Raw genomic sequence first — 19042 nt, forward strand, 5'->3', positions numbered from 1 at the left:
ATGGCAAAAAAAAAAGTAGAGAAAATAAGTGAGAGGAAAGACAAGGTGAGGAGCGAAATGATAGGAGTCGGGGTGGGTAAATGGAGAACAGTTTTATTTCGTGAGAGGAATGTGGGAGGTTTGTGTACGTGACAATACACACAAGGGAAATCCACATGCAATGTATTTGTGCTGAGAAGTGGATTTCCTCCCACCAAATGAAAACCAGGAGTCCTTAAAGCGGTTTTCGGTTTTGCTTTTTGGTGATTCATGTGAATCAACTTGTTTAGAAGGCAATTTGTAAAACTGTTTTTGATCTGATGTAAATATAAGATATATATATATATACAAGGTTATACCACGTTACTTAATTTTTTTTTTCTATTACTTGAAAGTGTAATTGTAAAGAAAAATGTTACAATTATAAAAAGATTTCATAAAAAAAAATTTATAAATTAATATACTTTTATATGATATATTAAATCTATTTTATAATAAAAGTACTTTTACAATTTAACATACACTATTAAACTATGTTAATTTATAAGTTTAATTTTATAAATAAGATTGTTGAAACATTTTTCAATTCAACAATGGACTTTTTGGGAATGCAAAATATAAATTTTCAAATTATTTGAGAGTGAAAAATATACCTTTTGAAAGTAGAAAGTAAACTTGATGTTGAAAGTAGAAAGTAGTACGCAGCAATCAACTAACATTAAAGAATGATTTTGGTCATAGTGATGTTGCATTAAATGACAAAAATGAGAGATCTTGCATTAGATTTGTTTCCCAAATTATGTTAATTCCCAAAATTTGGTGGACAATGGGTAATAATATAATAGAGAAGTGGCCTTCGAGACATGATCTACGTCATAGATATATTTTTTTATTATTAGAAAAGATAATACCGCCATTTCATTATAATAACCAAGAAATACAATGAGGTGAATCCTCCGTGATTACGATGAGTTTAGAAATGGTAAAAATATCTTTTACAAGTAAGTGAGTAATTGTGTTGCTGTCCCTGAGAAATATCTCACTTTACAAAATAATATTATATTAAAGTAATAGATTATAACTTTCGATATATTAAAACTTGATATATTAAAACTTAATTCAATAATTTAAAATGCATGGGTGTGTGCCAGCTATTGATGCTCTCTGTCATCAAATAAAATAAAATAAGTGAGAAGATGCGATTAGACTCGGCAACCGAACAAAGCATCTTCACATGGCATCAACTCCAGAATAGTTTCATTGTCACATGGTTTGAAATTTAATCATAGACTAAAGGTTACTTTCGATATAGTACGTAGCAATCAACTAACATTAAAGAATGATTTTGGTCATAGTGATGTTGCATTAAATGACAAAAATGAGAGATCTTGCATTAGATTTGTTTCCCAAATTATGTTAATTCCCAAAAATTTGGTGGACAATGGGTAATAATATAATAGAGAAGTGGCCTTCGAGACATGATCTACGTCATAGATATATTTTTTTATTATTAGAAAAGATAATACCGCCATTTCATTATAATAACCAAGAAATACAATGAGGTGAATCCTCCGTGATCACTGTTTACTCCTAATCACAACCACTGTTTACTCCTAATCATCTCGATAATCTTTTGTTAAAATCACCAACAACTTCACCACTACATCTAAATCTTAATCATTCTTGGGATCTTATTAAAAAAAAATGATACACATAATTTTTTTCAAAATGTTTTTTTATGTAATTCTATTTTAAATAAGATATGATTTTATAAAATAACCAATAAAAATAGCATCGCTTTTTATAAAAATACTTTCAATTTAAAATAATATATAAAGAATTATAAAAAAATTTATACTTGCATCATTGCTCATAAAAATAATCCCTAACTGTACTTGCTTAGCCTAAAAAATCATGTCAGTCTTCTACCTCAAATATCTTAAAATAAAGATCAGCCTTATTTGAGAGAATAAAATATAATTTACATCTTTTAGAAAATGAGAAAAGAAAATTAGGAGAACCTAACTAACTATATATAAATATACAAGGAGGAGGAATTGCATATAAAGTTCTAATACTGTTCAATACTAACCCCGGTAGTGGGTCTTCAAATCATTATTGTATTTCTATAGATCATCACAATAATATATAAGGATGAAGGAGAAAAACGTTCAAGGCTTTAATGCACATGATACGGGTTAAACACACACACACACACAGTTCTCCTTTCCATTTCATCGTCACCCCTTTGACCGCCCGGTACGCCGCCGTCTGGAGGCTGTGTTATACACCACCCCCACCATTCTCTTCCCCTCCTAGTAGAGATCATCCCCACCAATTTTCAGAGCCATCGGACCAGCCGTTAGCCGCCACGAGCCCCTGGAAGTCACGGCACCTGCCTGTTTTTTCTCCTCTGTCGCCGGTTGCTTTCGCAGCCCACAACCGCCGCCGTCCGGAGGCTGTGTTATACACCACCCCCACCATTCTCTTCCCCTCCTACCATAGATCATCCCCACCAATTTTCAGAGCCATCGGACCAGCCGTTAGCCACCACGAGCCCCTGGAAGTCACGGCACCTGCCTGTTTTTTCTCATTTCCATTTCATCGTCGCCCCTTTGACCGCCCGGTACGCCGCCGTCCGGAGGCTGTGTTATACACCACCCCCACCATTCTCTTCCCCTCCTACCAAAGATCATCCCCACCAATTTTCAGAGCCATCGGACCAGCCGTTAGCTGCCACGAGCCCCTGGAAGTCATGGCACCTGCCTGTTTTTTCTCCCCTGTCGCCGGTTGCTTTCGCAGCCCAGAACCGCCGCCATCCGGAGGCTGTGTTATACACCACCCCCACCATTATCTTCCCATCCTACCAGAGATCATCCCCACCAATTTTCAGAGCCATCGGACCAGCCGTTAGCCGCCACGAGCCCCTGGAAGTCACGGCACCTGCCTGTTTTTTCTCCCTTGTCGCCGGTTGCTTTCGCAGCCCAGAACCGCCGCCGTCCGGAGGCTGTGTTATACACCACCCCCACCATTCTCTTCCCCTCCTACCAGAGATCATCCCCACCAATTTTCAGAGCCATCGGACCAGCCGTTAGCCGCCACGAGCCCCTGGAAGTCACAGCACCTGCCTGTTTTTTCTCCCCTGTCGCCGGTTGCTTTCGCAGCTCACAACCGCTGCTCTCCGGCGGCGTGGCCTACACCACCCACCCAGTTTTCTTCCCCTCTCACCGGTGAAGATCCCCACCAAGTTTCACCTCCATCCGAGCCACCGTTAGCCACCACGAGCTCCTCCAAGCCATACGGTTTTTCACCGATTTCGGCGCCGTCGCACCACCTCCGGCCACCATCTCTTCACAGCTTCTTCCCCTACCTCTTGCCGACCAAAACCGGTGGGGTGGAGTGGATCTTGAAGCTTTGGCAGAGAGCTGGGTTCGTGAGCTTCAGAGAGAGAGAGAGAGAGAGATATGAGAGAAGAGAGAGACAAAGAGAAGAAGAATCGAGAAAAATAGAAAAGTAGGAAGAAAAATATAAAGCAGCCAACCTTCTGACACAGTTACTAAAGACCAAAAAATCCTTATATAAACGGACACAAAGGAAGAAAATAAAAGGTTAAAAAAGTAACTATGCAATAAAAACGGAAGGAAAAAACGGAACGCAACAATTCACTGCTCATTCCTGTTCATTCCTGTAGAAGCGCGATAGGCGCTTATTATTATAGATAGATATATATATACTAGTAGAATTAAAACATTCAACGTACGTTTGTCTAGTGGAGATAGATTATAAATATAAAATTTTTCTATGAAAATAAATAATAGTATAAAAAAAATACAGCAATTGTATTAAAACAACTATATATCTGAGAAATTGAAACATAATAAGTTGTCTTCTACAACAATAATAAATTGTGGCACCCAAAGACATGGACCAAAGTTGAAAGTCTGATGTACAACCTTCACTGTTAAATCAACACAAAATGATAAAAAAATATATATATGAATCCTTTAATGTTTTTACTTTGATCCATCATTTTGTGTCATCCTGTACAGCATCAATAGAAACGACATTGAAATTCTTGAACTGCTTTTGGTTGAGTCGATCGAGGTCTGTAAGAAGTTCAATCTTCCACTCTTTCTGTGAAACTTGTGCCACAAGATTTTCTATATATGACAAATGTTCCTGCAAAGGGAATTTTTAATTATAATTGCATAATTAATAAAAATTTAAATAACTTATATGCTGAAAATTTATGTCTTCTAAATTAACACAAATTTTTGAATGTAATGTTTTTAATTAAATTACTATGCATGTTATAAATAAAAATAAAATTGACATAATAGACAAGTATATAAAAACCAATTTCAACGATTTTTGTTATAATTTACTTTTAAAAGTTTTTTTTAATATAAACCTCAATGTATTTATAGATAATGTATTAAATATGTTAAAAATTATGAGATAGATTTTTTTACTCGCAACAATAAAGCAAATGGAAAATAAGAAGATGTACATCTCCAGTATGATTCATAAGTTCAACTGCTGAACAACCGAATGCTTCTTCTACAACTTCACCAAACATAACAGCAGATAGTCTTCCTATATTATTGTCGAGTTCAACATATGCTCGGCAGTTATAAATTTGTTGGAAATATCGTTTTAAGTTACAATCAATAAAAACTATACATTAAATCTATTACATAAATGATCAAATAAAAGATTTGAAAGATACATACCGTGGTTGGGAAATGCTTTCGTGTTTGCAATGGTAACAAAGGAATGTATCATTGTAATCATATCCAGTTCCTTTATTACAGCCAATACATGACATGTAAAAAAATATCTGACGCAAATCAACCACAATTATCTTCGCCTTTATCCAAAATTTTATTTTCTGCATCACATTAGTTAGAGACAATTTTTTAGAAGAATTGATTGTATAAATATTTGAATCTGTTACTAAGAATAGGATTTTACCGCCATGGGTTGCAAACTTTTGATGAATTCAGCAACATCACAATTCTTAATTATTTCCCGAATGCCAACAGAAGATAGAGATACAGATGGGTGTGTCAAGTTTTTTGCAATAATACTCTTGAGTAATAAATCATTAATCGCTGCCCTTAAAATTCATAAAAACAAATACAAAATAAGAAATAAAAATATGAAAATTTCAATATTCAAATTGTATGAAACAAATAATGACTTATTTGTAATGATTACCACTCTTGCAATGAAGTTGCCTCAGGAATAACAGGATTGATCATAAATTTACTTTTCGAACGTGATGATAGAGATAATTCTTCATTAGAAATAGGCATCATAATTAATGCAAGTATATACAATGTAAAAGAAAATATAAGATTGTTAATTATTAAAAATATCATTATAAGAACCAACTCTTATTCTGGTTCCAAGTATAATTGGCTTTGTCTCAATCATTTCTGAAATTTTTTTGCATTCATCTTGCACGAATCGACCCCACATAGTTAAACATATGGGGTTTAAGCTACAAAATTGGAATAAAAAAAAAAGAATTAGCAAAATATGTAAGAAATAAAAATTGGAACATAATTCAAAAAGAGTGAACTATTAAAAAAATATTTTTACCCTTGATCGATAACATATATCTCTTGAATAGTTGTTGGTCCATGTGCTAAAGTTATCTCTCTACATGGCTTGATTTGGATTGCAACAGCTAAAATGTCTGACAAATAAGATTTAAATTTTTAGTATATTGATAATTAAATATTCTAAAGTAAAGAGTGAATTACTTATTTCTGCAATTGAATTCTTGTAGGCATATAATTCATTGAATGGAATGAGTTGGTACTTTGGTGGCTCCAATTGTCCTTCATCCTTTGGAACTTCCTCAATTATCGTTTTAGCATTTAAGATCCATTGATATTCATATGTTTCAATTCTATACTTCGGATCCAATGGCTTCACATATGCATTACTGATATAATATGACTGGAAAATGTGCAAAGTATATTGTCACGAGTCAATATCCTTATCAAATATTGTAGCTTGCAGCTGATTTCCTTGTATAATATAAAAAATTGTAACAGATAATTTACAAAAAATAAATTGTAATAAATAATTGACTATAATGATTTTCTTTGATTTTAAATTGTTTTGAGTTATGTGTAAAATTTTTGTTTTTAAATGTGTTACAGGAAGATAACTAAATTAATAGAACATCGTCGACATTTATATAAGGAAGCCAAAGATTTAAAAAGTCAAACATCAAAAGACCCAACAAATTAGCAGTAAAAAAATAAAAAATAAAAACAAAACTCAATAGATAGAATGCAAAAATAACAAAATCATTTACCAGTTTTTAATCCACTAAAAAAAATATAGAACAATAGATAGAAATAAATATTATACCTCTGGATCAATCAATGTTAGGCTTTGGTACTTCACTGGTGAGCGTTGGCCTGTTCGTTTAGGTGACTTTTCTGCCACAATCATTTTGATTTTCCAGTCTCTTGTACTTGGAGTGATATATTTTATCGATGTATAAACCGTCCGCATCTTTAAAGCTGTTCACACACAAAAATATTAAATGTGTAAGTATAGTCAATGCAATATTAAATAAAAAAAATTGCAAAGAGAATTTAAGAGTATAATAAATTAAAAAATACAATACTAAATATACAGAAAAGAAAATTCTATTAAGTGCACAATATTGTTGAAGTAATTAAACTGAAATTATACAATCGAATCATTACCCATTTAACATTAATCTGAAGATGCTAATCTTAATAATTCCGTATAGACAATATTTTTTGTGTAGTTCTTTTCTGATCGCTCAGTTGACACTGGCCGTATTAAAATCCTTACTGTAGATGCAGTCTTTGCCCTTGATAAAGCCACATATAATTGACCATGTGAGAAAACAGGTTGAGGTAAATATATTCCAACAAAATCCAATGTTTGCCCTTGTGACTTATTTATAGTCATTGCAAAACTTAATCTGATAGGGAATTGAGTTCATTTGAATGGGAAGCCACTATTTTCATCAACATTTGGTAAGAATGGGATCCTTGGAATAAAGACCCTTTTTCCGCTGTGATGCCCAATTGCGATTTTTGCATCAATGACATTTTGATCAAAAGCCAGACAAATTAGACGTGTTCCGTTGCATAGTCCTTCTGAAGGATTAATGTTTCTAAGCAGCATGATAGGACAGTTTATCTTCAGTAACAATTCATGAGGAGGAAGAAAATTTGGGGTTAGAGTATTTAAAAAATCTTCCATAATTGACTGTTCAGATGTATCTATTGCTTCATCAAAGCTATAATATCGCTTAAGCTCACCAGAAAATCTATGAATTAGTAATGCATTTATTTCATTAACATAACTGTTCTTTGGTGTTAATATGGCCCGATTCATCATAGCTGAAATATTTATTGAATATTCATGAATATCATGGAAAACAGCATCTATTAAATGATCCAAAGAAGTACAGTCATCTTCGTAAGGAATAAGCATGCCATCAAGAATTTTTATAGTTTCATCAACTGTGATTGGTGGCATTCCGTTGCCCAATTCTAACACATATTCTGAAAAGATTGGATCCAATCTTGCTCGCATATTTTCAGTCAAATGAAACTTGATCAATGTAGGCCACAAGTAAGAAGAAACCAAATTGGCGTTAACATGTTCTTGTCTTGTTCCTTTACGAACCACAGGTAAAACCTGGCGAAAATCTCCACCAAAAACGACAACTTTTCCACCGAATGTTAACTCTGAATCGTTAATGTCTCGTAGCATTTTATCTAATGCTTGAATATGTTGTTTTCTTGACATAGGGGCCTCATCTCATATAATTAACCTTGCCACACGTAGTAACTTTGCGATGACACTTTGTTTACTGACACAACATATGCTATGTTTATCAGTATCTAGTGGAATCTTAAAGCGCGAGTGTGCTGTTCGACCTCCAGGAAGGATGGATGCAGCAACACCAGATGAAGCAGTTGCAAGTGCAACTAATTTTCTTGATCTTACTGCAAGAAGTGCCTTGTACAGGAATGTCTTCCCCGTCCCAGCAGGGCCGTCGACAAAGAATGTAGCAGCTTCATTAGAAAAAACCTTTCCCAAAACTGAATTATAGACATGTCGTTGTTTACTATTAAGGGCTTCTGATGCAACAATATCTTCTTCTGGAATTTCAACAGCCAATTCATCATCGATTTCCCTAGATTCGAGTTGGTCTTCACCAAAACAAATGTTGTCATCAAGAAGATGGAACGAATTAATGTCTTTCCCCATTGATTCAAGTGTAAAAGAGATTGAGCGCAAAACTTGCATTCTTACATCCGACATAGAATCTTCAGTCGACCTAAAATCAACTGACATATCTTGCTCAAAACGTTCCCAAAGCTCTCTCGGATTGGTTAGATTATAATAAACCAAAATAGTTGCAAATAGTCGTCTCAAACTGGACGGCATTTGATATAGAGATGCTTCATGTAAACAATCTTGTAAGCTATTGTCTCTTTGTAGCAAACCATGCATAGTTGCTGCCTCACGAAATGTTGGAGCCACGACACCATCAACTGTCCTAAGATCTTCAAACGACAAAGGTCCTCTTACATGATTTAGCAATATCCGCAAATAATACCTCTCACCTTCAAATGGATTTGCTGTAACAGTTCGACCTATAACAGTTTTTTTTTTTCCGACGAGTCCACTCTTTGTATTGTTGGCTCCAAACATAAAATTCTAGAAATTCTTTGTATAACAATGTCCTGGCATTTTCATCTACTTGGTTTAATGCAAAGAATTCTGTTAATATTGATTTTGCAGATCGATCAGAGTTGAGAACATTAATTAAGTCTTCATTTGCTCGGAAAGTTACTTGGTGTTTATCCTCAAGATGTAAATGTAAGCTATATACTGATGGGTACATTTCATTAACAATGAAGTCGTATATTCTTTACATAGCTTCAGGTGGAGCAATCTATCGGGCCGATTGGAATTATTGGATTTCATCAATTTGTTGATTGGTTTGTTTGGAAACCAAATTGAAAGCAATACGATCATGCCCTTTGTAAACGTACTTATAAAGATATTTGACTGCTTTTATCGTATAACAAATCTCCACATTAATGTGACAGTCAAATGTTGCAAGCAAATATGGATTATATGGAACGACCCAACGGTTATCCAAATTATGGTCTCTCAGTTTGACAGTTATTCCATTGTCAGAATGCTTATATATTGGGAAGCAATCATTTCCAACAATCGTACCTGATGCATAACTTTTTGGATATTGGCTTTTGCAACAACCATTTTTTTTTAAGCAAACATTTGTTGGATTCAACACTCCACATGGTCCATGCATCATATGCTTGATAACAGCATTATGCAAGTGCAAATTTGTACTTTTATTAGGTATTTCTGCCGATACAATCTCATCAAAAGATTCAGGCGTATAGAGTTTCCAATTCCTCTGTAATATAATTAAAAAATGCGCATGTGGAAACTCTCTTTTTTGGTGCTCAATAACATAAACATATGCCGAGACTTTTCCAAATATCTGCTGCTTGAATAATCGATCCTTTAATTCTTCTAATTTTGTACGAAAGACCCGAGCAACCAAATCAGGCCCATTTTGACTCTCCTCATGCAGGCGTAATTCATTTGAAATTTCTTATCAGTTTGGATTGCACGTCATTGTTAAAAAAATGTCTGGTTTACCATAATGCTGAACTAAAGCCATTGCTTCCATATATCTTTTTCGCATATCTCTTGGACCCCCAATAAATGAAGAAGGCAGAATAATCCGTTTTCCAACATTAGAAGCATCAGTTTCCCAAGTGTAATGGTATCAACAATACCTTGATATAACTCAGATCGAATATGTTGTTGTTTGCTACGGAAATAATCTAATCTTGACATCTCGATCTTAACATACATATTGACAACAAATTGTTGCAATAGGCGACCAGACAGTAACAAAATTGATATGACATTTTCTCTGATTTGTAACTTGTAGCAATAATATTCACGACACGAAACAATTGGATCCTTCCTTTTTCTGTTCAATGCTGCAAAAGTTGTAGGGGAATGAAATATTATAAAATTAGATGTCTATAAACTAAGTACAAAATTAGAAGATTAAGATTACACTATAACCTTGATGTTCTCTTCTAAGTAATTCTTCTGCTGATATTGATCGATGAGGATCTATTGATCGGGTTGTTTCGTTACTTGTTAATGTGCTTCCTCTATTGACCCTTTGAATGCCTTGGTGCCAACCAGTATCGCCAAGAGGAAATAACAACGGATACTGAAGTGGATCATAGCAGACAAAATAATATTGAACTATATGACTTCCACCAGAATGACTAAAGACATAAATGTCTCGTCCTCTTAGCTGATCTGCATCTTCATTTTCAACCCATATTGCTGCAACTTGTGAAGATGTCGGGATATTGAATACACGTTGATCTAGACCAACATCTGATCTTATATGGATTACTTGATTTTCCAAATTTGACAAATCACCAAGAGATCGAAAGAACAGAGAATATGGATTGATGTGAAGAATATCGATGAGTTGAGCTATAATTGATGGATTCATTCTGTCTGAATCAGAAATGCGATTTTCTAATTCATGCTCCGTATCATAGAAATACAATTGAAGATAAGAAGGACGACCATTTAAAGGGATTAAATCATTGATATAGTGATAGATCTGTCCCTGAGTTTGAAAGGTATAAATTCCTCTATTCTGTCTGCAAAGATCTTCATCGAATTTAACTCCAAAGGATGTAAACGCGAACTTGTTATTATAAGTCTGAACATAGGTCTTAAAATGCGCAGATTCATTTGTGTTAGAGGTGAAAAGATCATAAAGTTGATCAGGGACGGCATTTGTGGCCAAAGAAATTGTCCCATCAGCACAACAAAATCCGTTTGTTTCCTGATAGAATCGCTTTGCTTTACAATGTCTGCAACAAGGCACATATGGCAAAGAATATGCTTCAGATGACACGACTTGTAATAATTGCCTAAGTCCAGCAGAGCGGCGATGCCCCTCACCTATTGAGTTCAAAAGTGAATATAAGACAATAAGTGTAAACTCATCGATTGTTTTTTGAATGTTTTGACCAAGGACACTACTGGAAGAGTGACAAGAGTTGACAATGGAATCAGAAGAATGAATAATATAATTATACTGGTTTCTTACCCCTACAAGGTGGCGATATACTTGTTTCAAAACTTGACTGTTCCCGAACAACACATGGAGCCTATTTGAATAGAATGTTCCCAAATTTCAATAAAAAAGAACAGAAGGATGTTTGAATATGAAATATGACAAAATAATTTCAGGAAAACCTGTTGAATCAGAAACTGATTAGAGACGGTTGTTTCATCTATGTATGTATTTCCTGATTTACGTGTCAAAAAATCCATAGAATGACTCGGACAATTTGAACGATCTGTCACATTGTTTAATGATGAAGTTGCTTCTGAATCAACCACACAGAGATTTACACCAGGAGGAACACATATTTCATGAGATGAAATCAGTTCACCGATGTCAATATCAGAATGGAAAATCCGTTGTCTCTTTGACACTTTTTGTAGAATAGTAAAGTCTTGAATGATGTTTATATGTTGGACATCATCATTTGAACGTTCATCAATTGATATAGTCAGTTGATCACCATCAAACGAAGTTGAATATTTTAATTAGAGGGAATAGCTGCTAGATGCCTTTTTTTTAGCATATATTTCTCTCCGTTTTCTACGGAGTTCTTCCTTTTTCTCTTCTGGTAAATCTTTATACGGGATATTATCTGCCCGTTGTTTTCTTTGATCTTCAAAAAATAGTCTCCAAACTTAACTTTTACAAAACTAATATTACTATTTCAAAACAAATGCTACATAACTTATTAACACAAGCTTACCACTACTCATTATGTTAACGAAGCAAATGATTCTTCCAAAAGTTGGATACTGTTCCACACAACCAAAATTAAATGAATAAATAATAATTGCTTAATGCGAAATCCATACCTCCATGATGCATTTTAAATACTATAAACAATTTCGTTGATTCATATGTTGAAAAATACATACAACCAAATGATTTATACTTTAAATCAACAAGGAAATGAAGATAAGAAAATAACACATGAAATGGAAAAATACCATGAAAATGGAACTTATAAAAAGCATAGATCGATATCACATATCAAAATTCTTGAATAAAATATTTCTCAAAATTAATTTGCCATTCAAAGCAAGGATCCACAAAAAAATTATAAGTAGGGACCAGACCCGTTGTTTTCTTTGATCTTCAAAAAATAGTCTCCAAACTTAACTTTTACAAAACTAATATTACTATTTCAAAAAAAATGCTACATAACTTATTAACACAAGCTTACCACTACTCATTATGTTAACGAAGCAAATGATTCTTCCAAAAGTTGGATACTGTTCCACACAACCAAAATTAAATGAATAAATAATAATTGCTTAATGCGAAATCCATACCTCCATGATGCATTTTAAATGCTACAAACAATTTCATTGATTCATATGTTGAAAAATACATACAACCAAATTATTTATATTTTAAATCAACAAGGAAATGAAGATAAGAAAATAACACATGAAATGGAAAAATACCATGAAAATGGAACTTATAAAAAGCATAGATCGATATCACATATCAAAATTCTTGAATAAAATATTTCTCAAAATTAATTTGCCATTCAAAGTAAGGATCCACAAAAAAATTATAAGTAGGGACCAGCAAAAAGAGATATATAATATATATATATATATAAAGGCACTTACAAGTCTTGAAATGAATAATAGAGAGTCTTTTATATATTTAGATCTCTTGATGAGGAAAATTCCTGTTTAGACACAAAAGGCATTGTAAGTTTTAATTGTATTATATATATATATACATATATATACACAGGCAGATTATGTGTAGGCAGATTTTCCTTACCATAAAAAAAGAAATAAAACTAAGGAAATACGTACCTTCTGAAACAAAAACCGAATCAGCTATGCGAGACGAAGTTAGAAGTGAACACAAATGAGCCATAAAGACCGTTTTAAGGAGCGTGTTATTCTTAATCATCCAGACGTCCTATCACCCTGTCAAACCACTGCTGCAACCAAATCTCTTTACGAATTCATTTATTTAATTGTTTATGATTTGTGGCTCTCTCCCATACTCCTTTTTTTCCCAGGATGGAAATATTTTTCTTGATGTTGAGATTGACAGCAAATCTACAAAAGATATATCCATATTTAATATCTTTCGTCCTAAGTGCAGACTCACATCACACATGAATTGGCAAGATTTTATAGGCAAAATCAATGTTTTTTATTATTTCTTTATTATTTTTTTCAATCACTTCCCTTTATATATATTTTACTAAAATCAAAACTTAATTTGATGAATTTTTGTCGCTTTTCATGTTTGTTTCCTATAAGGTAGGCCAATACGCACGTAGTGCAATAATTCAACATCGATCATGATAATGATTACATATTTTTATAACTATTATTATATCTATATGTAACATATTTTTTGCATGAGAATAATGCTTTTACATATCATGGATTATTTTGAAACTTATCATGGATTATTTTAAGAAGTCTTTATAGTGAAAATATCAAAAGCAAAGGAACATTCATATCTTGTGTGTACAAGCAGGATAGATATTGTCGGGGTAAAACGAGATTGATATGAGTCATGATTGGTTTGAGAAATTACGTGCAGCTCCCGACCATGGGGCTATATATACATAGGATTTATATACCACGTACCCCCCATTTACCAAGGTTAGGATTTATTATATATATTAATAAGAAATTCAAAAAACAAATATATATATATTTTTATTTAAGTAGATCAATATGTCAATATTTTTTATGTGGTGTGTCAATAAAAAAACATGTTAATTGATTTATTATTTTATATTTTAAATGAGTTGTGCTACTTTTAAGTCTAGTACTATGCCAACACACCATTTATTGTGTGATAAAGGAACGTCGAGATAAGGATAAGAGTTAGATAAGAATATTATTTAGTACTGAAATTACTATTTTAGATGAGAAAGCAAAGACGATTACTGTGGATCGAATGCATGTGGTATTAACAGGAATATATCTCTAACCTATAAAATATCAAGCCAATATATATATACTGCCATTATGAAATTTGATGTAATATCATACACTAATTATCTTCAATTTTATCGATAAAAAATAGATCAATATAATAGGAATTAAATTAACATGAATTCCTAACGAAGATGATCGAATCAATTTATGATCAATTCGATACTTTTTACCATGTCCAAAAGAATGAAGAAATGCCTACAAATCAACTTGCATATATATTTTTCTTTATTGGCCGGTTATGCTTTCGAGAATCATCACTGGCCATTTCTTTAAGCTGAAACAGCATGCATGCCTACTCTTACCAAAATTTCCAGTCTTATTTGAGAGAATAAAATATAATTTACATCATATAAAAAATGAAAAAAAAAAAAAAAAGGAGAACCTAACTAACTATATATAAATATGTATATATATATATGCAATTGACAACTGATGTTACATCGACCATTGGAGCATTAAAGACATGATGATAAATGAGAAATCATACAAAATTATATTATATTATTATAATTAAATGTATTTGATGCGAGTTGGGGAATGATAATCCAATTATAACATATATTAATGTGCAATACTGTACGCATCTAATCTTCCCCAGCTATCCAATTAGAATTTCTGATTCCGTATGGCGTAGGCAAACTTAACGAAATTGAATTCATACCTCACAAGCAATCTAGAGAGAGAGAGAGTAGATGAGTGGTTGCTTTCATTGGAGAAGCATTATTGTCAAACTTTGGGCAAATTGCTTTTATATTTTTTGCTTTGAAACAGGAAAGAAATGTAAGATAAGGAAAATGATCCCACAACCCTTGCAACCGACCCTACCCACTTCTTATATTATACTCCATAATATATTATCACGGGATAAATAGAAAGCACAATAGATTGAGAGTGTCTCCACACTACAATGATAGATTCGTATATTAGTAGGAAATAGTATTTTTTAGTGATAAGAATGCATGACTCATTCCTAAAAATTAGTTTATCCCACATGTCTGCAAAAAACTTGAAAAATAATAAACGACAAAGCAAATTATCCAACGAAAGGTGTCTTAAAAGTCAAAAGTAGAAAGAAGAAAATCATCAATATTCGATGATCATCATCGGTGCCAAAAAAAATAAATTATAAATATTTTTTCCCGAGCCACTCCAAGGGACGTTTGCCTAGTGGAGACAAAATATAAATGTAAAACCTTCCCATGAAAGTAAATAATAGTAATCAGCAACACGTTCAGCAATCAGCAACACTGCTATGCACCGCTCAACAGCAGGTAAGAGAGGGGTGAAATGCCCTAAAATAAAGAATAGAAGAAATAAGTACATATCATTCAGTATACTAAGCAACTGAAGTTATTCATGTGAATCAACCTGTTTAGAAGGAGAGCAGCAGCGCTGTCATGATTGTTGATATCTTGATCCCGTGGAATTTTTCTAAATAACAAGCAAAGATTTGTAAAATGAGAAGCTTCAGTTGGGATTTAGAGAACATTCATGGAGGAGATGAATGAAATTATTAAATCTAAAATACCATCTCTTAAATACAATTAGTATTTCAGATTCATATTACGGTTTTGTAAGAAATTGTACATTATTAAAGGAGAAATAAAATATAATACATAGAAGATCTAACAGAAGATAGAAACACAAATATGAATATTTGTGAAGTATTATTTTATTATCACAAAGCAAAATCACAGAAATTTGAGGCTCTTTGCCTCAATCTTTAAACGCTCTTGCTCTTCAAAAATCTGCATGCATTTCCTATCTAAAGGAGTAACCACTCGAAAAGAAGAGTTAAGCAAAGATTTTAAATCTCTGTTCTCTCGCTTTAGTGCTTCTATCTTCATGTTGGAATCCATAAGAAGCCGCTGAAGGATAGAAATATTCTCGTGGAGTTTGTCAACCCCACCAGTCCTAGATTGTAGTCGCTGAGAATATGCGACAAGGGTTGATGAGTATCGGGTACCGAAACTCACAAGCTCGTAGATAATTTCATTATCTGACTTATTAGTCAGATCATTATTGGATTGCATTATAACACCTACGGAAGAAGCAGAAACAACTGGTGAACGAGGTGCAGAATACCTCATATATTGGTAATGAGAAGATTGCTGAGCCATTGCAAAGTGAGAAAACAGAAAGAGATTGCAGAGTAAGAATGCAGACTAATTTCATAAAAGTGAAGAAGATGAGATGCGAAAGAAGATGAACTGAATAATTCTTTTATAGAGAAAATTATGATGAATCATCTCTCGTGAAGTATTTCTCTACAAGAGACAAGAGTGATGTAGTATCATAGCTGCGGTGCCTGACAGCTACAGAAGAGCAATGTAGTGTCATAGCTATGCGGCGCCTGACAGCTACAGAAGACCTGTAAAAATCCTACGGATCAGAGTTGTCTGGTCTAAAACAGAGGACCACGGCTCTTGTTAAGAGAGAGAGAGAGAGAGAGAGAGAGAGAGAGAGAGAAAGTTAACTGCTTAATTTTGATGAATTCTTTACTAAGTATATTATTTAGAAGGACACTTAAAGTATATCATTTATATTTTTCTAAGGCAACCGAGAGTTTACCACTGAAACCGAATATGTTAGACATGGGTACAGCTGAAAAAATCCCAGGAGGTCGAATCCACACCGTTTTCCATCAGAAAACCCTCCAAACAGAGCAAAAAAGAGAAAACCAAAGAAGACAACGGCCAAAATCTCTTCGTACAGAGCTTTATCAACAAAAACGGAAACCCACATGCAAATTATATGAGATAGGGCAAAAAAAAAGTAGAGAAAATAAGTGAGAGGAAAGAGAAGGTGAGGAGCGAAATGATAGGAGTCGGGGTGGGTCAATGGGGAATACTTTTATGAGTTTAAGCACAGTCGTGTACTAATCTGTGTATCAATACTGATTCATCCATATTTCAAATTTAAATTAACATTGTTTTAAATAAAATCTACTTTTTGATCAATCACATTACATTGTTATACAGATTAGTGTACAATTGTACTTGCAACTATATTTTTCCTACTTTTATTTCGTTAGATGAATGTTAGAGGTTTGTGTACGTGACAATACACACAAGAGAAACCCACATGCAATATATTTGTGCTGAGAAGTGGATTTTGTCCCACCAAATGAAAACCAGCTATCGTTAAAGCGGTTTTCGGTTTTACTTTTTGGTGAATTACGACTTGTTTGGATGCTCGACTAAGTCTGTTTTCGACCCGTTACATCGTTAGATTAACTACTTTACTCGCAACACCATCAACATGATATAACATCATATTTAATACATTATGCTACCCGTTCATTATATTTTCTAAAATTGTCTATCTTTATTTGTTAAAACTAACAAATAGAATAGTACTTAGCAATACTGATTCATTCATATTTCAAATTTAAATTAACAATTTTTTTAATAAAATCTACTTTTTGATCAATCACATCATATTGGTGTACAGATTAGTGCACAATTGTGTTTGCAACTATATTTTTCTAACTTTTATTTCGTCAGAGGAATGTGAGAGATTTGTGTATGTGACAATACAACTTTATATTATCAATTATTACCATGTAGTAATTACAAGACAGAAAAAAAGCCGACAAGAGATGATCAATAATTGATGTTTCCTATAACATTTTGGAGAAATATTCTATTTATATAGCACCTTACAAAATAAATCTTAGATAAAGATATATTAGATTGTAAACTTATTTTTATTATAAAATTGATTTGATATATCACTTTAAATAAGGTTCCATTTGAATGTTGATTAGTTGATTTGAATTGAGATGAGTTGAGTTTTTTATAAATAGTAATGAGTTGAAATCATTGAGTGAGTTTTAAGATGAGTTTGAATGTATTAATGAGAAATTGAAAAAAATTGTGTATTTTGCGTGTAAAGATGTATTAAGTTGAAAAAGATTATGAGTCTTTCGTGGAAAGACATTTTCAATTGAGATGAGTTTAATAATTTAAAAGTTAAATATTTAAATTTCTAGATTTAGTTTAAAGTCAGTTTGTAAATCTCTATTTTTTATACAACCTCTTTTCACATTTCTCAGCATTTTATAGCTGTTTTAGTAAATGTTCAATAAATAAGATTATTTATGTTTTACTTTTACCTTAAATTTAAAAGCTAGACCAAAAAAAAAAAAGGGTATAGGATCTAATAAAGGTGGGTAGGAAGATCCAGCGGAGTAAATGGACAAAGGCTGGATTTGTGTACAAATTAAGCATGGACAAAGAAATATCCACAAGGAAAGGGACGTAAAGTGATTAATAATGTGTGTTTTACTGGAAAGAATCGATATGACCATGAGAGCAGGAAAGGGACATAAAGTGATTAGTTCAATAATTTATTTCAAGAAGTCGATGGGGTGATGCATGGGTCTCCACTGCCTCGGTGACATGATGATGAATGAGAAATCATGCAAAATTATATTATATTATTATAATTAAATATATCTGATGCGAGTTGGGGAATGATAATCCAATTATAACATATATTAATGTGCAATACTGTGTGTCATGAACGTTGATGGATCAAGAAGATTGAATTCAATCAGACAGACAAGATATCACACAGATCTCCTTGCATACTATAAAAACAGTTATCAATTTTATATATTGTTTGCTTTTGTTTTAGACACGAGTGCAAGATTTGGTGATAACTTTGAAAGAAAATGACAAATGCTTTAGCAAAAGGGAGATATGTATTATTTTTTTCAATCACTTACCTGTCGATATAAACTTTCCACCCATCTTAGCATATTAAATTCAATATTTTTGTCTTTAAGACAAGCAATTAAAGGGCTCGATCAAGAACAATAATTTTGCTTTATTTAGAGAAAATAAATATTTTTAAAAGTCTCTCTCGCTCTCTAAAATATTTCACA

General features: G+C 32.9%; 1 protein-coding gene across 1 annotated transcript; it reads right to left on the minus strand.

Annotated features, from left to right (window-relative positions):
* Positions 1-6975: 6975 nt before the first annotated feature.
* Positions 6976-7758, minus strand: LOC122301605. Its single transcript, XM_043113013.1, has one exon. It carries the CDS (start codon positions 7756-7758, stop codon positions 6976-6978), a length of 783 nt encoding a protein of 260 aa, XP_042968947.1.
* Positions 7759-19042: the final 11284 nt, after the last annotated feature.

The sequence above is a fragment of the Carya illinoinensis genome, chromosome 2 (genome assembly GCF_018687715.1).
Source record: "Carya illinoinensis cultivar Pawnee chromosome 2, C.illinoinensisPawnee_v1, whole genome shotgun sequence".
Classification (NCBI taxonomy): Eukaryota; Viridiplantae; Streptophyta; class Magnoliopsida; order Fagales; family Juglandaceae; genus Carya; species Carya illinoinensis.